Here is a 22,448-nt window from a genome sequence, read left to right as displayed (position 1 = left end):
ATAACAGGCGCTATTGGTCAGCACGCTCCGCGCACTAATTCAAATCGTCAAGATATTGTAATGAACCTGTTTTTTTTTGTTTATATACCGTTATTGAACTCTCGCTAAATAAGTTACTGTGGAGCAGTGCGTGAGGAGTCAGGCTAGGAAGCGAGAGACCGGAGGTCGAATCTCGGCCGGGACAACTTTTTTATTTAATTTTTTAAATACTGTTGTATTCTATATTTTATTTGTAGTATAAAAAAGAACTATTTATTCTGTTATTATTTAATCTCCGTTATTAATATAAATTGATTGTTGGTACATTATTTACCTCATTTAATATAAAATAATATTCTACTTTTTGAAATGTATCGGGCCCTAATTGTACTTAAAAGTAATATATTTTTACAGTGATATACCATATTGTAAACTATTTAATATTTCAGTCATTAAAAAAAAGTTAATTTGTATTGAATAATTGCCTACCATTAAAGGAAATTTGAGCTATAATCCTTGATGGGCATATTCTGGGTATGCAAGTACTCAAAATTTTGGGTTTTGTTTAACCGATTCATTCTCAAAACCTGAAACATCTACATATAAAAAGAAGCACAGGTCACTAATTATAATAAACTTCACCCCTTGGAATTACTTCCGCTAATTATAATAAACTTCACCCTTGGAATTACTTCTATCACAATTACAATACATTCATCTACATTGGCATTTTCTACTATTCGATGGGGAACAATCAACTTCCCAACATTTTTTAAATGATGTAACAATTCCTCTTGTAGTTACTTTTCCATAGATATCCTCATCCCTGTCCCTATAAACATCGCAAACTAAAAACCTAATAAACAATTTTATACCGAATATAGAAATAAATTTAGTATTCTTACCTATTATCGTCCAAATCCATGTTAATAGATAATTAATATTTTGGATTTATGTCTTTTATTTTTAAATATATTTTTGGAACTGCTGGTTTTAGTAGGTAATTATTAAATTAAACGAACTAAAAAGTCAGAAAAAATAAACAATTCTTAACCATAACCCTAAAAAATACAAAAAATGCAGATCTCCTGTCAACTTTCTTTATTTATTTTATTTTCCTAGTGACGTCACAGGTGGTATGCGCGAACTGAACGAAATTGGAGCCGCTATCGATCATACCTTGTATTCTTTGTACCATGATTAAAGAATTCGGGCCCAGGTTAGCCACATCGCGCCGTGTTCAACAACGTTGTCGTTTATTATTTAACTATTATTATAATGTCAGTCAGTATTTTGTATTATATCGTATTGTTGTTGAATCTTTGTGAGCAATTTCCATTTTTTTGCCGATTTTCATAGTCTTTTTTAAAAAATTGTACTTTTAACTTTATCTTTCTTTATCAGTTCTTTTAAGAACTAAATTTTCGAGTTTTTATATTGCATTACTTGAAATTGTGTGTTGAAAATATGCCGAAGCATTTAAACAGTCGAAGCAACGAGCTTGTGTTATTACTGCAGTCGAAGTCAGAGAAGTAAGTTTGATTGGTAAGCACATTATACCACCTTCAAAGTTATTTCTGCTTATTTCTGTTTGTAGTGAGTAGCTGCCGCCTTAAATTTAAATATTTCTACTGTGAGTGCAGTTTCACCCGTTGCAAATATTAATGAGCTACTATGTAAAAAGTAAAATAAGTTATAAAAGAAATAAATAAATTAATTACTAAAATATTCAGATTCATCTCATAAATCCATTACAATCTGGCAGCGCTGTTGCTATCGCTTGTCACTGAAAGTTGATCAAGTGCATCGAAAATTGTTTTGCGATTACTATATCCGATAATTGTTTTAAATAGTTTATATAGGAAACAAAATTGAATGTGTAGTGCGTAATAATGTGAACCCGGTTTCATTTAACATAACTTTTATTACCTGCTGAAAGTCTGAAATACCACACAGAGTCTATGAATAGACTCCGAGTGAGCTTCGAAGAGTATGTGTAGAGTAGGCCCAAATGAAGCCACAGAAACCCGACCAAAAAGGGACTTGACTTCAACATGGCGGCTTTACCGTTCGGTATAATCCAAATTAAGTTGGCCCAAATAAATAGAACTAGACCTCTTTGAGTTACAAAGATAATTGACCATACCTGGAAATGTTTTATTTAATTTATCAACGAAGAATATGTAAAACAGGCAAAATCGTGTTCAGAGTTGGGCTCGGCACGTCGACTGTTATTGTGGACTTCGCCTATGGAGTAAATGTCGACACTGTCAAGAATGTTACAGGCAAATGTTTGAGGTTAGATTTGATATTAGAAGAGTACATATGATTAATTCCCCCCGTTTAATGATTACTAATTTTTTCAGGTATTTTGTGTTATTAAGTTTGACTTAAGCTTGATTTTCATGCATCCGTTGTCCGACGATACAATGATACGATATTAATTTTATTGGTTGAATTTAAAGGTTTCGATTGGTTAACCGTTTCTAACCAATCAAAGCCTTTAAATTCAACCAATAAAATTAATATCGTATCAACGTATCATCGGATAACGGATGCATGAAAATCAAGCTTTAGGCTATCCTGCGTAAACATCACAAGTGGTGGTTATTGTTTCCCTTTGTATACAGGGTGGCGCACCTCATTCGCCTCGTTTGATTATACGAAAACGGAAAGATGCAGAAACAAAATATTTTATGGGTATATGTGGGAAAACAATGTGAACAATTTAAAATTATTTTGAAATATACCGGATGTTTCAGAGATCCATACCAAAGTTGTATTTTTTTTATGGAACACCCGGTTTTTATCTAATTTTTGGATTCTTGGGCCCAAAAAAGGCATATAAGAGTTAAATATGTTTAAAATCTTTAGTTTTTGAGATATTTAAACATATTTAAATATGCATGCTACAATAGAATAGATTATCAACACCCTGTATATTACTTTTCAAAATTAATTCTAGTGCTGAGTTTAAAGGTAGAGAAATAAATTTTACTGAAAAATGTTATTGGTTACTTAAATTTATACAGGGGTACCAAAAATTGCTGATCTATTTTAAGGAGTTATTTAACATAAAAACTTTCTTTCAAATGCAACACACTGTATTTTTTAAATAAATCGAAGCTCATTCAAATGCTATTTCAAACTATATTAGGGTTTCCTATAACTATCTCGCTCAGATTTTGAATAAAAAGCGATTTTTCAATAAAATGGCAATCAAGATGGCTGGTGTCGCCATGGTAACTTTCTAGTGACAGTTTATTACTTTCTTTACAGTTTTTATTAAAAAAAACTATTTTAAAAATCGACATTAGTTTATGGACATTATTTAATTTTATACCAGTTTACTTTTATTTACCTACATTAGTTTAATAAGTAAGAATTCATTATTTTATCAAGAAAAATAAAGCAGTATCTGCTTGCGGAACGAATGGATATGTTACTAGTGATTTTATTTTGTGAGGAAAATTGCTTCTTGATCTCAAGAGCTTATGTTCAAAGATATCCAAATAGGAATCTTCCTGATAAGCGTTCCTTTGAAAAAATACTTGTCCTATTTCGCAGGGCTGGTAGTGTGGTTTATAAAAAAAACTATTAGGCAGAAACATGTCGTTGGAAATGAAGAAAATTAAATTGCCGTAATTAGCTATTTCATAGAAAATCCATATATCTACAAGTCATTGTAAAATAACTCTTCTTCGTTTTTCTTGATGGAATAATAAATACATATTTAATAAATATTATTTATTAAACTATTGTAATTAAATAAAAGTAAACTGGTATAAATTAAAACAAAAAGGTAAAGGTAGATTTCGACAGAGAACATCCTTAAAATGACAGAAAATACGATTTACCTGTGAATTAAAATGACAGACAACAAATGTCATGTGTTCTCTCGTTCGACATACTCTAGTTCAAATTGTTCACGAAAAATCAGATTCTTTCAGATTTCTTTGCCAGATAGCTTAATAGGCTAGAAGTTATTTTGAACAAATCTTTTGTTACTTACCAACATGGTAAAATTTGCCATAACATAAGATACACTCATTGTGAAGAGTATGAAATGTTCAATGACATATTTTAACTTGTTTATTGCTTTGTGTTCATCTTCAAGGTGAGCCATGATACGTTTTTCTTCAATATTTTCCTTAAAAAATAATTGATATACTAAGGCAGTACAGAAATAAGAAAAAGAAAGATAATATGGTGGTGCATCGTCATTGGAAACATAGAAAATCCCACGTAAATTTAGAAAAAAATCTGTCCAAATATTGGCTTCTCAATTAATTTTACAGATAGTTTGTAACTTTTGTAAAGCTTTTTTAAAGGTCTGCCTATGCTGAATACACATGCCAAAATTGAACAATTTTGAACAAGTCAATTTAAAGGAATTTAAGAAATACTGGATCTATTTTTAATTTAAAACTAAAAAACAGGTAACAAAGCAAAACCAGTCAAATGTCAATATACCTTAAATTGTCAACCTATGATTTGAGCATCGCCAGATGTAATTTGTTGTGCTCTCTACAGTACTACAGGAAGGGGCGGGAAAGTGAAATAGCAAAAGCGGTTCCACCGTTTCCACGGAAATTTCAAATAAAATAGTTCCAGCCTCGGGCGCTAGGTGGTAGTGCAATTAATTTTTAGGTTAAGAAGTTACTACTAGTTATTGCCAGATGGCGATAAATCAGAATTTTTTTGTTGTTTCCATAATTTCCAACGGTCATTGTCATACTATTGTCAAATTTTCAAAAAATATTGTCGTTGTCATAGCGCCAATCATAATATTATCAAATGATTATCAAAACGTTTTTCAAACTATAATTTGTTATATGCGTTTTAATTAGACAATTCCTTTTGTTTGTTGCCCTAAAAATATAATGTAAGTCTTTTAGTTTTGCCATCATTTAAGTACCTATTTATATTTACTCCATTTACAAAACTTTGGGCGTATTACGTTGGTCTTCTTTTATTATAATAAACGATGTTTAAATATTTGACTTATAAATAAAAACTTTAAATAATAAATAATATTTAGACATGTTTGGCTTTAATTTTATTTAATAATTGTATAAATTATACTGTTAAATCTTATTTTTTACACATCACAACGACACTTGTTATTAGTATTGTTGAATTTGTGTAAAAAATAAGATTTAATAATCAAATTTAATTATTTTAGAGTAAAATTCAATAAATACGCTCATTTAAAAAGCCCGCGGCTTCGATCCATTTAAAACAAGCCCTACTCAATAGATGGCGCCACTTCTGTCGGACCATTTTTCAGTATGGCAGAGTCCATTCTTTTTCTAGCTAGGTATATTCTTTGAGTACTACGTTATAGCACCTACGTTTAGTGTCCCCAAAATGCATTTTTGTTTGTGTTTTAATTTAAAACTGTTTCAAATGAGGCAAAAGCCTAACGTTTAGAAAATACACTTTGACGTTTACAACATTATAGGATGACATAACTTATGTAACGGACTTAAAGTACGTTGGCATTTGCCGGGTCTTGCATTGTTACCTGTTCAGTTTGAATTTAAAAAGAGATGTAGTTTTTCTTAAATTACTTCAAATCGGCTTGTCCAAAATTGTTAAAATTTGGCATATGTATTCAGCATACCTTTAAAAAACCTATACAACTTCGCTGTAACATTAACAGGAGATCCAATATTTGGACAGTTAAATCTTGTAGTGGAGTGCCCAGAGACTTTTACCTCGGAATTCAATTACTGTTAATGTATTATTGTGAAACCTTCTGTATTGTGTTTTATAGATAAATACTAAAATGTTTACCCATTTTTTTTCGTTGCTTTTAATTTTAGTAATTTTAGTAAATTCTTAATTATTTCTTTTTTAATTTTTTGATTTTTTTAATTCTTTTTCTAAGTAAATTCATTAAAGTAAATAAATCTAATGCATAAGCTATACCTATTCTGCTTATATTCTAATCATTGGGATTTTTATTGAAATCGAATTATACAGGGTGGCGCGACATATACGACGCGGTTTTTGCAAAAAGAACAAAAGTTTGTATTGAAGTGAACTTTTGTGAGCTTATGTAAGTCAATATAAAGTATTTTCTAAAATTATGTAGAGTTCTACATGGTGTCCCCAAGAAAAGTTACACATCAACGTTAAGTTTTTTGTAATGGAACACCCTATATATTAATTGATTTTTGAACTCTAGTAAAAAAATAAAGGTTTGTTTCATTAGTAAAGTATATGACTAAAATGTATAGTTTTTGAAATACATTCACCGGCACGAAAAATGGGCACCTAAAAACTTTGATGCATTTTAAAGGTTAATATATTTTGTTTTAATGGGCCGATTTTGATGATTATTTGACTTTTTAGTATCTTTTTTTAAATCAAAAATTAAACTATCTGAAAAATCTGTTAATTATACGAGGGAAAACAAAATGTTGATATTTTGGTAAAGTTTGAAACACCCTGTGGAATATGGTAAAAGCAAAAGAAAGAAATTTAAAAATCATTTTATCATCTAGATACATCCTTTCTCGATGGTTTGTTTTTTGGTTCATCTCATTAGCTTTATTTTTGTCGGAAATATTCGGTTTTGAGGCAGACATTAACATTTTTTCGTAATTTTTACATTAAGACAATGCCTTTGCTTTTGGGCCTAGTCAAGGACCTGGTAGTAGTTGGACCTTGGACCTGCTAAGTAAGTTCTGGTCCCGAAGCATAAGATTTGCTTCATTTAATCTTATTATAGTCCGTTAGTTAATATGTACGTTTCTTAAGTACAATTCATCAACAATTTGAAAAGCTGGCAAACGGCGGTTCCTTCGCGATAAACTTACAATAAGTCGATCGTCTCGATTAGATGTTCTCATACGAAGGTTCCTGGACGTCTAGATTGACGTCCTCATGGAAGTGATCATAATTAAAAAACCACTAACCGGAATTTTATAGCAAATTTACTGAATTAAACAAATATAGATATGTATATATTTGATTCACCCCGTATATCTATAAAAATATTTTTGAAATGTGAACTACCATTAAACACATATTTTGTAAAAGGTTTGGAGTAAAAATCGCGAATAGAAATCCTGATACAGAGCTTTTCCGGAATACGGTGCCATCTTGTATGTATGCATTTAATATGTGTGTTTATTTAAATACTAAAATGAAAGCAACGGATTTAAATGGGTAAACTTTGTAATATATCTTATTAACAATACAATGCAAAAAGTTTTATAAAAAATAGTTCACGGTAAATGAATTCCGAGGTTTGTATCCCATAAGGGCTTAAAGCACTGCACTATTTGAATAAAAATATTCTTGCAAGATTTTTTCTGTAAGGTTTAACAGATCAACAATAATAAAAAAATTATAGCATTTTTAAAGGCGATTATTTAACATTATTTGTTTTTGTTTAATTAAGATTTGCTATGAATTTAAACCATGCTGGTCTTAGAAAGAAACTCACTTTTATTCTTCTTATCATAAAAATCCATTTTCCAGCAGGTCCACGTTCTCTACTTCTTCGAAAAATAGCCCCTACAAAAGGTAGCACGCCATCCTGTAAATTTAGATTACTATGTTAAAAAGGGCGATTTTCAGAAAGGGGAGGCTAAGTATTCTTAGTTAAAATAGTTTGCGGTATAAATCGTAATAAACATAATTTGCAAAACAAAAAAATTAAGTGCGCTAAAATGAAGACTTAAAAAATCTTAAGCAGTAAGTAAATAAAAACTCTTAACACATGAATAATCTTTTTAGTTTTTCCATGTACGGAAAATTAACTCCGTAATACGAAAAAGAAAAGAAAAAAGAAAAAAAGAAAAGTGTGAGATTGATGACTCAAAAAATCAGTCTAAATAATAAATGTAGCCAAATCATCATCATCATCATTTTCAGCTTATTCAACCATTTCCAATTATGGTTTATCCTCCCTTACATACCCTCTTTGTAGTTGGACCCATAAAATAATAAATACAAGAAGAAGTGTCAAGTCAATGTTAAATTATGGAAACAGCGTGGCTGCCTGGGTAACTAATTTTCAGATATGGCGGCTGGGACATTTGACATGACATAGACACGACATAGACATGACAATTTCAATTTTATGAAATTTATTTCCGTTTCCGGTTTTTAATGGCGGGCTCTTCAGGAGGTTTAAATGAGGGTTAATATACTTTTTACTCTTTCTGGGAGTAAATAATACAACAAAATTACTCAAAAATATTTATTTGGAATTTAGAACAATGTAAATATGCAAATCAACACAATTAAAGAGCTATAAACACATAAACTACTGTATCAATATCAAATATTTAAATAACATCAGAGATGCTGTGTTAAAGTGAATTAGTAAAGTAACAGTAACAGACTTACAGAAACTTGAAGATAAATAAATGTTTTCACAACTTCTCGGGCGTAAAACTAAATAACTGGAAGCAGGAAAAAGACAACAGGAACCCACGCAAAACCTGGAATCAAAAAAATATATAAAAAAACATAAATATAGGTACATAAGACTTTTATGAATTAAATCAAACAGGACTTGAATAAAAATAAAATGAATAAAAAATATGATACATATACATCTAATACCTAATTTGTATTTTAAAAATAATCTACATACATAGATTTATAGCATTATTGCTATGAAAATACATAATAGGTACATATGTGATTAATTAGGCATTTCTGTTCATCTTGTAGATAATTAATGTAGGCTAATAATAGTTCAATAATCATAATTTACCTTGTACAGCTTGCTTTCAATTGCTCAAAATCACCGATCAGTCTTTAAAGTAGAGATACGGAAAAATCCTTGGTAAAGAATATCCCAAGATCCTTGGGTCTAAAGCTAAAAGAATATAAAAACAGTTAGTATATTACCTATTTTTACATATAATATGGCCCATACCTACTACACGCAGAAACGTCGATTTCATCATTTTCTTCATGTAATTAATATCATATATACTTTATTAAAGTGTTAACAAGGAACTTTATAACAAAAAACATCTTTGTACTTATAAATTTCAGCCGAAATATCATAAACAAACTTCCAATCAAATCTAAACGACAAAAATTAAAATGGCGCCCGACCTTGCCAGAGGCCTCGGGAGTTGACACATGGCTAACACACAGACAAAAGAAGAGGACGCCGACGTGCACAAAAATGTTCCGTAACAGAAATTGACAGAAATCATATAGAAATATTCAGATTTTTGTCTAGGACAGTCTAGAAGGCCATGCTTTCTGCCTGGGTAGGACCGCGCCAGAACTGTTTCCAATTTTCCGGTTTACTGTCACCCCCCTGGTTGGACCCATTGTTGTCTATTGCGGGCCCAAGTTATCCCTGCTAATTTCCTAATATCATAGTCCCCTCAAATTTGGTCTTATTCTAGGTCTCTAAATTCCTCCTGGGTACCGTGCTGTAATTTTTGTGGTCCTTCTGTTATCCGTTCTTCTTGCCGGGTATCCTGTCCATTGCCACTTGACGGATTTGAATCTCTGGATGACATCTATTACCTGGGTCCTTTGTAGTATCCACTCTATTGTTTTAGGCCTCTCTTGGTTATTCCCACCATATTTCCTTCCATTGAACGTTATGCGACCTGCGGTTTCTCTATGATGTCCGTGTTAAGGGTCCAGGTTTCACATGCATAGGTCACATTGGTCGAATGTTTTCTTCTTTTGATAGTGTTCTAGATGAAATTCTAGATTTGAATATGATTGAGTTTCTTCCGTAAGTACTCTATGCTAACTTAATTCTTCTGTTGATTTCTGGTAGTAGAGATACCGAGCTTTGTATTAGTTGTCCCAAATATATATATTCTTCTACTATTTCCAGTGTTGTGTTATTTATTAGAATGTCTTTTCTTTCCACTAGTTCGTTGTACATTACTATTGAATTACATTACTTTAGTTTTTGCTAAATTCGTTTTGAGACCCATTGCTGGCTGTATTTAATTCATTAATTTGTGCTGTGTAGTTCTTCAGGACTATTGGCAACTCGAACTATGTCATCAGCGAATCGTAGATGGTTAAGATATTCTCCATCTATTTTAAATCTTTTGTTTGCCCAGTCTAGTTGACGGAAGATTTCTTCTAAGAGTGCGTTTATTTTGGAGCGGCGATAAACGATAAGAGCAGCGATAGTAGCGAAGCAAAGAATATTATTATATTAATTTATATGTAGGTATGTATATTGGAGCAACGCGTCGAGCCACGCTTTGCAGTTGAGCAACGATAAGAGCAGCGCTACTTGTTTTGACTATTTTCTTTGCTTTTATACCAAGGGTGATCGACATGGATACCGATAATTTAATAAGTGAAATATTTATTAGATCTGTCTTGTGGGACCAAACAAATAAAACCATCATAATAGATTGAAATTGTGAAATTCTCCAAATTTGTACCTTCTGGTATTTATAGGGTGTGCATAGAATTTGCGTTTTTTATCTGCAGTTTTAACAATATAATATTGAACAGCATTTGAAGCTAAAAATAATTCCTCTTCGGAATCACTCATTTTAAACATATATTTTCAATCGGTTGAGTTGGTCTCAACGTCTACTTGCAAAGCAGAGATCGTCGTTACTATCACAGCTCCACTATGAACACCACGTCATAGAAGTGAATTTTGCACAGCTCTTGTCGTTGCTTTTATCACTGCTTTTATCGTTTATCGCAGCTCCAACATAAACGCACCCTATGTTGCTGTAAACAGCTTTGGGGATATTGCTTCTCCTCTCCCTGTCATACTCCTTTGCCAGTTGGGAATTCTGGGGTTGTTTTATATATCATTACTCTTGCTTTGGCTTCTTTATATATATTGACGGAAGTTTTTATAATAAGGCTCCTGAAGGCTCCATAAGGCTGTCAATACCGTCTTTCGCTAGGGCTTCTATTATTGTCTTAGGATATAATATCGAGTCGAAATCCTTCTCAAAGTCTATCAAGGCTATGGCTAGTGGAAGTTCATATCCTTTTGTTTGGCTGGTAGTTTCTCTTAGTGTATGTATGTGGTCAATCGTGCTGAAGCCGCTTCTAAAGCCTGCTTGTCTCGTGGTTGTGCAACGTCTAGCGTGTATTGTATTCTGCTGCTTAATATTTTTGTAAATATCTTGTACGTTACGGCACAAATTACCTATAACAGATGCGAAAGAAAGCGACTGCATCGGAAACCGCTCGGCAAACCCGACATGCCTATTGAGTGATGTCGGGTAAACCAGTCGTTTAGTCCGGAAACCTATGCTGTGTCGTATTCGCTTGCTGGAATGACATGTGTGTGGTTATATGTTTCTTTATAAAAACGCGTGTAGGATTTTTGTTGAACTTTTGAACTGTTATTTCTAAGTTTTAGTAATTTGTATATCTTATTTAAAATGGGATGCAAATGTGTTTATTTATAAGGAAAAAAAAGATATTTATAGTATAAAAAATTAATTTATTTAACAAAATTTAATTAAAAATGTGACAAAATAGTTACCTTTCTATTGGTTCTATCGGACTTTTTTCGACTATATAAATCTTTATTTGTAAACTTTAATACATCACATATTTTCAATCTAATAAATCATTTAATGATGTAAATAAGAGGAAATTTCTCACATGGGTGGTCAAATTTTATAGTTTTCATTATATCAAACAGCCTCTGAGAAATGTTTTCAACTCAAAATGCCTTTAATTATGTTTGACTACATCATTAAAAAGGGTCTTCAAATACATCAATGTGATATTTGTCTAAAATTTGCAAAAGAATCCGAATCTCTGGATAACTGGAAATTACTAACCCATTTAAAAGCCTTTGATCATGAAAGTGGAAAAATTTGTTCATTGTATTTACAGGCTGGAAAAATTATTTATATTAAATTTTGATGAGTTTTGCACTGAAGAAAATATTCAGAGGCTGTTTGATATAATGAAAACTATAGAATTTGACCACCCATGTGAGAAATTTCCTCTATTTACATCATTAAATTATTTATTAGATTGAAAATATTTTATGCATTAAAGTTTACAAAAAATAAAGATTTATATAGTCGAAAAAAGTCCGATAGAACCAATAGAAATGTAACTATTTTGTCACATCTTTAATTAAATTTTGTTAAATAAATTAATTTTTTATACTATAAATATCTTTTTTTTTCCTAATCTCCTACGAGCTGATATAATATGACGAGCAATCTATTAAATTACTGTGAGATTATACAGAAAAGTCCACAGACTTCGAGACATAGGAAAATCAAGTCCATTTAGCGTGTGTCCAAATTTTGACAAGTTTTCAAAAATGACAGTTTTGTTTAGACTGACGTTTAATTTCACCTGACTTCTCGGTGAATGATTTCTTTTTATGGGGGTACATAAAATCTAAAATTTACGGCCATGAAGAAATTCAAAACTTGGAGCAGTTAAGGCAGAAAATATTTAATGCCTTTGACACTGTCACCCCTGATATGTTATCCAATGTGAGGAGGGGATTTTATGATCGTTTGGGTTATTGTTTAATGCAAGAGGGAGGCACTTTTGAACAATTTTTGTAATTTTTTAAATTTCATTATCCTGTTTTTTTACCGTTTATCTACCTACCTTGACGAACATGGGAAAACGAAGGTCCTTTTCAGGACCACAAATATTTTGATTGAGAAAATTGGTAACTTTTTTTTGGATTAAAAAACAAAAGTTGTTAATATAATACCAATTTAAAAGTATTTTAGTAGTTTTAATACACACTATGATATCAAATTTATTATTATTATAATGTACATTATTAATACTATTGTTCATTCGAAATGGCATTAAGGCCCAATTGCAACAATGATTTAAATGTTTCTTAAAGATAAGTAGAGCTTAGAATGAGCTGTATTTATACTTACTTTAATATTCATCTTAAATGAGGGAATTTGACTGATACAATTTTTGAATTTGAAGTTTTTTAATGATACTAACAATTTTAGTTCAATTTTTAATAAAATTTATTTAATATTAATAGAAATCTAAGAGATTTGAAACCTCTTTTAACGATTTATAACATTCTCAAATGAATTACAGGTGCCCTTATTTTCTATGAAAATCACACAGTTTTTTTCATAGTCGCTGCAGTTGCTATAGCTATAAAAAACTAATTTTTAAGGTCTGAAAATTGCGATACACGCTTAATTGACTTGATTTTTCGTATGTCTCGAAGTCTGTGGACCTTTTTGTATGCCTCGATAACATATTGGTGCAGATTATTTCACCCAAACTAATAATAACCCAAACTATACATTGATGCGGATTGTCTATGAACTCTTTATGAAGGTCACAGAAACTTCTTTGCTGCCTTTCTTATGAATTTGTGCCAAATACACGTGGGTATTTAAGTGTATACTCTGTTTTTTTTTTCTCAGGTAAGATTTCGACAGACAATGACAGAAAATAAGCAGATGGGGTCCATACCAATCTATTTATTTCACAAAAAAAAGGTTTTAATATTTTTTAAGTTAACTATGGATGGGTTTATATATAAATCCATCATGAGTCGTCTCTTGTTGTTTTTAACCAGTTTTATTGGTTTATTTCAAAATTACAGATCATATTTCATTATTATTGGATTGACGCAACAACGAACCATATACGTACGCATATGCGTATAAACCCGACCCGAAGATTTTTGAGGCTTGTCAAAGTCTTGCTAAATTATAGGTTATAATTTTGTGTCAAATTATGTCAAATACCGATTTGCTAATTGCTTTCGCACTTTGGTTCGTGATATTAGTTGTGTGTTTTGTGTTTTTAAAGTTAAGTGGAGGAAAAATCGAGGGAAACTTAACTGTAGACCCAGAGCACAGTTTATAGTTAATATTCGGTGTCTAGACAGAGAGTTTTATACACAAATAAAGTTACCATAGTAAAGTTTGTATACAATTTTGTATATGGTACTAAAAACTGAGTAGCTGTAAAATAACATCACACAATAGGTAAATAATATATTTTACTACTGCAGAAACCATGTCAAAAGGTACTTGTTTAAAAAATTAAGATTAAAGTTAATTGATCAGCTTAGGTATAAAATTCAGTAAGTGTTATTATTAATAAAATATTTTGTTTTATTTATGTTGTGTTTTATTTATTACTGTGCAATATTAATGTTTTTTTTTTGTTTGTACATAAGTTATATTGATAAATATAATAATAAATGCAGGAAGTTTCTTGAAGCTTGACAGTAAGAAATTGTTCTTTTTATATATTTTTGGTTTGTGGTGTTTTGTTTAAAATACATCCTTGTTTGTTTCACCTATATTTTGCTTGTACAAATGCAGTATTTTTTAAATTAAATAACTCGATTAGATTTTTTCAGTTTGATATAGTTTTTTCTTCACAATATTTTGAAGTAATCACTTGTCACTGAAATTTTGAATGGAAAGCGTACTTCTTCATACCAGACAATTCTATTGTCTGATTCCATTACTTCTCGACTTGACTAAAAGATGGCGCCTGAAAAAGTCTTTTAATTTCTGGCGGATACGTTGCGGTTGTGCAGGCAACCAGTAATACATTTTTAATTTCTGGCGGATGCGCCATTTTTCTTGACAATATTATTTGCTCTTTTTAAGATACCTAAGTTATTTGAACTTGGAAGAAAACTAAGTTTTATATTTGAACTGGACTGAAAGTAAAGTACCTACAACATTTTAATCTGTTACACTGTGGGGACAAAAATTTAAATAATGAGAAATACATTTTTAGCTCAAAATTCGAAAAATTGTAATTGAGCCATAAGCCCTTTGATAACCTTATGATCTACTAAGTTACGATGTCAACTTACATGGGCTTTCAATATATGACGCGCTAGAAGAACTGAGAGCGAATAGAGCGCATAAAGGGCAGCTGGTAGCAAATTTGTGATGCCTCGGTGAGGTATCCATAAAAATATTCTGGGATCATTACAACTGGCTGTTTTTCTAAATGGATGCACCTGCAATATCCTGAAATTCACAGAAATTCATTTCAAACTTGAAAGATAATAATATACAGGGTGTCCCAATATTCCGTTGACATTGAACTATTACATATTTTTGGAATCATAATAAGTTCATTGGACACAATTTACCTGTATACAAAAGTGCTTTGTGTGTCCACTAGAGGACCTGAAACTTTAAAAAAAAATATATTTTTTCCATAGCAACTGTTAAAATTGCCTTATATCTATCAAAAATAGTAGATAAAATAGTACTTTAACCGCAAGGGTAGATAAATGATACTTTAACAGCGAGGATAGGATGAGGATAGGTTAAAAACTTTATTTCTTATCGCGCGTTTTTTAATTGCTTCCATTTTTGAAAATTTTTGTATTCCTTTTCATAAGATTTAAATGGAAGTAGTTTGGATATGGCGTTTGTCGCCTCAGCCTGAATATCTGTTGGTAATTTGCTTATTTCATTTTGAGCCATTTCTGGCTCCAATTCAATCAGCAATCGACACGAAAGAGAATTAAAAAACATTGACTCAAAACTGACAACTAAAGAGACAGCTTTATTTATTTATCAAATTACATAGAAACCAATGCCAACCCAGCACAATATTTTCTCTACTCGTAATAAATTCCTTGAAATAGTAATTTCTGAATATTTTTTAAAACGTAACTCGCTATGGAAAAAATATTGTTTTATACACGACGATAAAATTGCATTATCGTCTTGTATGAAAAATAACTATTAAAAAGTTTTTTTTACTGAAAAAATGTGCTTATTTTTTTAACGTTTGATGCCCTCTAGCGGACAAACGAAGCACTTTTGTATAGAGGTAAATTGTGTCCTATGGACTTATTTTGATTCAAAAATAAATAGGTGGCAGTTCTATTTCCACGGAATATTGGGACGCACTGTATAAAGAAGTTAGTACATAAATAGGTTAATAAACAAGGTGTTCCAGAAATAAGTGCAAACATTTTAACTGGTGGTATAGTTCGACTTCAGAAACACCACAGACCAGCCCATGAGTTTTTTTGCGAAAACTTTTCTTGACATTTTCTGGAAAATATTGAAAAACTTTTGAGTGCCGCTTGTTCAGTTTCCGGAAATTTGTTTATAGTGCCAAAATAGTGCTTAATTATGTAAATAGTCAACGTGTGACCTACATTGTCAATAGTCAAGTAGTCAAGCCTAATATTCAACGATTTGACCGCACATGCCACCAACAAAGAAGTTTTAAGAACGGCAGGTTATGAACGAGAAATACTTAATATAGTTAAAGAAAGAAATATTTTCTAGCTCGGCCATATCCTTAAAGGAGACAAATATTACATTCCTAAACTAATTCTACAAGGAAAAATAGAGGGACGGCGAGGCCCAGGAAGAAAACAACACTACTGGCTAAGAAACATACGGGAAGGGTGTAACATCAGCGACGCAGCCACCATATTTCGAAGAGCCGAAAACGGCACTCTACACATTATATGAAGAGTACTACAGCCAATGGCCAACGTGCGGCTAAGCACAAGGCACAGAAAGAAGAAGAAGAAGAATTGATTTGCGATTTTACTCAAAACAATAAACCTAAAAAATATTAAATGTGAGGTAAACCTGTCAAAATACTTTACTATTCAAATAGAAGTATCAATTATTTTGGCGTTTATTCAAAAAAACAAGAGTCTGAGATAGAAAAACAGAGTTTAAATTCTCAAAAAATAATCTTACATAATTCAGATGGCATACGAATGTATTTTGTGCCAAAATACACGTGGGTATTTAAGTCATCAAGAATAGCAGTAAAATGAAATGTTAAGTGTAGATTTGCGGTTTTAGGTAATGTGATATAACAGATACAGGGTGGTCCATCGAAAACGTTCCGCAATGCATAACGGCCAGGGTATTCTTTCTTTCAAAAAATCCAAAAACACGTCAATTTTGTTTGTGAGGGGGACAACTTTTGCCCCAAAAATGATTGCAAAATATTCAACGCTCTGAGCGGGGGTGTCATCCCCCAACTTTTTTCAAATGGGAAGGGGGTCAAGTGGCGCCGCAATGAAAAGAGCTTTCTATTCTCTATATTTCCCCGCCTCGTTTTTGAAAATCGGTCGAGTCATTGAGAAAATATGAAGAATTGAAATTTGAAAAGTTTATTTAAAAATTTAACAGAGTAAATGATAAGGATAAATTCCTTCGACCAATTTGAGTTTTTTTCTTATTATTTCTAGATGTTTACGCGTTTTTTCACTTGCCACAAGGTTAAACGATCAGGTGCGGTAGTTGCTATATAGCTGTTCTGTGACTTGTACGTTGAAGTTTTCAATATCGTTAAACTGACCTACAATAGAATTTCCAAAAATACCAGCCCACACGTTCAATTTCTGAGAATTTTGCGTATGCACCTCATGAAAAACCCTGGGGTTATCCTCAGCCCAGTACCGACAGTTGTGCCGATTAACTACATCGTTCAAAAAGAAAGTACACTCATCCGAAAAACACACATATAGGAAAAAACACAAATAGGAAATTATTAACATTCGCCACTCGTTCACTCATAGTTTCACAAAATTGCAAGCGACGATTAAAATTGTCTTCGTTGAGTTCTTGTACCAACTGAATTTTGTACGGGTAGAACTTGTGTTTTTTTAATATCCTTTGGACATTTTTACGATTCACGCCGGTCTCATTGGTTAATTTTTTTGTACTCAGGGTACTATCATCCATGGCAACTTGGCCCAATACGAATATCCCCATAGCTTCATTTACTACAGGATTTTCCCTCTGCCTCTTTTCATTCATAACGGAACCAGTTTCGCGAAATTTTGCTACTAACTCGCGAACAATTTTGCCATAAAGGTGTTTGTCAGGATGGCGTTCATTGAATATCTGTGCAACCCGATTGCCACATTCATTATTTTTAAAATAAAGTTCGATTATTTCCACTTTTTCTGCAAGTGATGCTTATATAAGTCTATACTTCTTTTTCTGCAATAATTGTTAAAAAGTTTAAGGATATTGAGAAAAACTTCAACGCATAAGTCACAGAACAGCTATCTAGCAACTACTGCACCTGTGAAAAATGCGTAAACATCTAAAAATAATAAGAAAAAACAGCAAATTGGTCGAAGGAATTTACCCTTATCATTTACTCTTATAAATGTTTGAATAAACTTTTCAAATTTCAATCCTTTATATTTTCTCTATGACTCGACCGATTTTCAAAAACGAAGCCGGAAAGTACAGAGAATAGAAAGCTCTATTCATTGCGATACCACTTGACCCCCTTTCCATTTGAAAAAAATTGGGGGACCGCCGCTTAGAGGGTTGAATATTTTGCAATCATTTTTGGGACAAAAATTTTCCCCCTCACAAACAAAATTGACGTGTTATTGAATTTTTTGAAAAAAAATTACCCTGGCCGTTATGCCTTGCGGAACGTTTTCGATGGGCCACCCTGTATAAAGTTAAATAACTCGGTCATTATCAATTTATTTTATAAATGGTGAAGAAAAAAAAATGTTTCTATTGGCCAGATCTAAGTCCCTTCAAAATACTTGCACTTATTTCTGGGATACGCTGTATAAATTCGTTGATGTTTATTTAGATGTGAGAGAAGCAAATGTCCAGAGCTTTGTATAACAAGATTAAAGAAGAAGCATATCAAAAATATTTTAGATCGACCGCGACGGGGTCCCAGACTGGTCGACTTAAATTCCGGTTTATCAGTGCCGTTTTAATTTTATTTAAAACGTGTAAAAATATGATGTAGATTAGACATTGGCCTTTGTAGACTACCAAAAAGCTTTTGACAGCATCGAAACCTGGTAATTTCTAGGTGCAATGAAGGACGCGAGAATCGATTCCAGATATCATTCCATTATTAAAAATATCTATGATAGTGCAACCATCCAAGTTAAATTAGTTGATGATCTCAAAACAGAAAAAATACCACTCGGGCGTGAGACAAAAAGATACCGTCTCTCCCAAGTTATTTACACTGGCACTGGGAAAATATCTCCAAAAAATTAGAATAGGAAAATAGAGGTCTATACATCGATGGGGTACTCGTTAGCCATCTTAGGTTCGCAGACGATATTATCTTGTTGAGCACCGACATTCAAGAAATGAACACCATGCTAAAGGAGCTAAATGACCAATCCCAGAAAATTGGCCTTAAAATAAACTTGAAGATCAAGATAATGAGCGACAATAGCCATAACATTACCGCAGACAACGTTGTTAGTGAAAACGTAGACCATTATATATATTTAGGTCATAAAATCAAGCTGGATAAAGGGAACCAAGATCCATTTGGCATTTGGAAATATGAGCGATATTTTCAAGGATAAAAAGGTGCCCATCAACCTAAAAAAAGGCTTACAACAGCTGCATACTACCTGTACGTATAGCTTAGAGACTATGACAATTACCCAAGAAGCAGCAGAACAACTGCGAGTTGCACAAAGAGCCATGGAAAGAATCATATTAGTCACCATGAGGGAAAAAATAACACCCATACACATCAAAAAACAAAACTAATAGATATTGTTTAAAGAGTGGCAAGTCTGAAATGGCAATGGATCGGCCATGTGGCAAGGCAGGATTCAGACCGATGGCCCAAAAAAGTCATTCTATGGAAACCTAGGGGAACAACAAGAATTGTCGGCCAACCAAAAAAGAGATGGGTCGATGATGCCAGAACAGTGGCAGGAAGACAATGAATAAGATTGGCTAGAGATCGCGAAGAATGAAAAAACCTAGGAGAGGCTTATATCCAACACTGGATGGAACCAAGTCGAGAAAGAAAGATTAGACATGGGGTAGACTCAATAATGTATTGTTTTATTTTACGTTGTCAATAAAAATGTTGTTGGTTATTAAAATTGTTATAAAAATATACAATAATAAAAATAGATAAATTATAATAATTGAATAATTGAAGCAGCTAATTCAAATTGAGCTAATTAAATTCTTTCACATCTAATTTTTGACAAGTAGTAAATAAAAGCAAAAATGTAAGAAAAAACAAATAATTAGTTAAGTGATTGTTTAAGTGAATTTCATAAATGAGTCGTCAGAGTCCGCTATTACACGTTTATCGCACGTTAGTCCGTTTATTACACGTATGTATATTATATGTATAGTCACTTACTAGCGATAAGTTAGTCCATTAATTACCTCGATTTTTGACCGAGATCTACCGCACTCTACACAACCAACTATTTTAGAGTTTTTTTCAATAAATCGTAATATTTTTACTGTCAATTTAAGTTCCGCCAGAATCTCCTTCTAAATTTACTACTATTAAACAACTATCAGTAGTAGAATAAATAATAAATAACATAAAATAAGCTCAGTAAAGACTGACGAATCCACAAAATTTCAAATCAAATTTAAATGTGTTATTACAGTTGAGGGTTGGAACCTTTGGTGTTACACAGCAAAATAAAAACACTAAATCACCACAATACACCAAAACACTTTTACTTTTACACTGGACGCGCGTTTCGCTAACCATGTTAGCATCATCAGCAGATGATTATAAACTCTAACTAGTTTATAATCAACTCTAACTAGTTTATAATCATCTGCTGATGATGCTAACATGGTTAGCGAAACGCGCGTCCAGTGTAAAAGTAAAAGTGTTTTGGTGTATTGTGGTGATTTAGTGTTTTTATTTTGCTAAACTCTAACTAGTTTATAATCATCTGCTGATGATGCTAACATGGTTAGCGAAACGCGCGTCCAGTGTAAAAGTAAAAGTGTTTTGGTGTATTGTGGTGATTTAGTGTTTTTATTTTGCTTTTTTCAAATGTGTTAAATGAATCGTCAAACAGAACTGTCATGTATCCCCACCCTAGAGCCCTTTGTCCGTCTACCTTGCATGAATACACGGATATCATTATACTCCTATCTTAATCTTTTTATTCAAAGCTCCAGAGTGTAAAATAAATTGTCTGTGGTATATTATAGTAAATGAATGTATTTTACTACCTGATTAGTCTATGAGGAACATTGGCTTCATCCTGAACAGGCTGAAATTGGTAAGCATATAGCAGTGTATATGTACAAAAATAATCGATGAAATACATCCAACTATTTTAGCGCACGCTCTACCAAAACGTTTATTCATTGCCCAGTACGTTAGAAAAGAAAGAAACAGAAAGTAGTACAGTCCTCCGAATAGGCTTATTCGTATAACTGCACAGAAACAAAGGAGTAGCATCCAAATGAACATACCTGAAAAAGGAAACATGTATTAAGTATAATCGATACGTATTAAGTATAGAATCGATACCAAAACATGTATTAAGTATAGAATCGATACCAAAAGAAATTCAAGCTTCTATTGTCTGAATGTGTTATTTAATTTACACAATATTTCAATCAGATATGTCACTTGTCCATTTTCAAGTGGAAACTAACCTAAATTGTAAAACTTATAAACGGATTAGCAATCCATTATTATACAGGGCGATTCAGGTTTCCGAAAAAGCTTTATATTAAGTGTGTGGTTTGTGAATTTCATTTCAATTTTTTTGCATAATATGGGTAAAATGGTAACGCACGATTTGGAAATATTTTTGTCGACATACAGAGTGATTTGGTTTGAGGAACATATTTTCAAACCAAAGTTGTATATTTTTAAATAGAATACTCAATGTGATACCAATTAAACCTTTAGTTACGTAATCTAGAGCGCGATTTTTAAATTCATTGTTGCCAACCATGGATATATTCGGCGCCGGACTGACTAACTGGAATTTAAACTTTTGGTTTCCGGTCGGGCTTCAAGTGGCAGCTCTGCTGTAAAAAATGTGAAGTTGTCACATTTATTTATTTATTTCCTGACACTGTCATTCGTTTTGAAATTTTAGTTTTGTATTAGGAGTTTTTGGTTTAAATGAATTATATTGTTATATTTTAAGCTAATTTTTTTTTCTAGAAGACCTTGCAGTCAAACATTGTTCTTTTTAGAACCTCTTTTAGTGCGAAGTGTCCAAGATAACGTAATAGCCGTAAAAAACTCACGAACCGCAAGTTAAACTTACGAACCGCAAGTTATAATTTTAAATAAACCGTATGCGAAAATGTCAAAAGTTGACATATGATATGTCATTCTATTCAGAGGGTTATTTTCTATCGAACAGAGTAAAAAAAAATACCGAGGGTGCCATTTAAAAATCAAAAGTTGTAGTAATTTGCGGTAAACAGGAAGTGACCGAAAACAATTGAATACGTCAACCAATCCTAATTTATGTCATATACTAACATACCATGAACATACCAAATCTCGTTTTTTTTTATCTGAAAAAATAAAAATGTTATAATGGTGAGCCACTTTTGAGACGCACCCGGTATATATTACATACACATATTTAATTTATTCGATTTATGCTGTAAATGATTTCAAATTTAAAATTAAATATAAAGACAACCCAAGTAGCATTTGGACGTTATCTAACCTCGGGTATACGTCACGTTCAATAAACCCGACGTCGGGTATCAACGTCGGTTTGACCGCCTGAC

At 32.1% G+C, this 22,448-nt stretch overlaps 1 protein-coding gene across 1 annotated transcript in view; it reads right to left on the bottom strand.

The window, feature by feature from the left end:
• Positions 1-20,962, bottom strand: part of LOC115891551 (piezo-type mechanosensitive ion channel component-like) — a 133,469-nt gene extending 112,507 nt beyond the window's left edge. Inside the window, exons 1-5 of the mRNA XM_030912039.1 lie at positions 20,913-20,962; positions 14,777-14,936; positions 7,439-7,531; positions 3,992-4,129; positions 1,909-2,125 (exon numbers count right to left, since the gene is read on the bottom strand). Coding sequence (XP_030767899.1) covers positions 1,909-2,125; positions 3,992-4,129; positions 7,439-7,456 — 373 coding nt within the window. The 5' untranslated portion in view covers positions 7,457-7,531; positions 14,777-14,936; positions 20,913-20,962. The remainder of the gene's footprint in view (positions 1-1,908; positions 2,126-3,991; positions 4,130-7,438; positions 7,532-14,776; positions 14,937-20,912) is intronic.
• Between the last annotated feature and the right edge of the window lie 1,486 nt (positions 20,963-22,448).

The sequence above is a fragment of the Sitophilus oryzae genome, unplaced genomic scaffold (assembly GCF_002938485.1).
Source record: "Sitophilus oryzae breed Bouriz unplaced genomic scaffold, Soryzae_2.0 scaffold_1184_pilon_pilon, whole genome shotgun sequence".
Taxonomy (NCBI): Eukaryota; Metazoa; Arthropoda; class Insecta; order Coleoptera; family Curculionidae; genus Sitophilus; species Sitophilus oryzae.
This window is presented reverse-complemented; position numbering and strand designations above follow the sequence as displayed.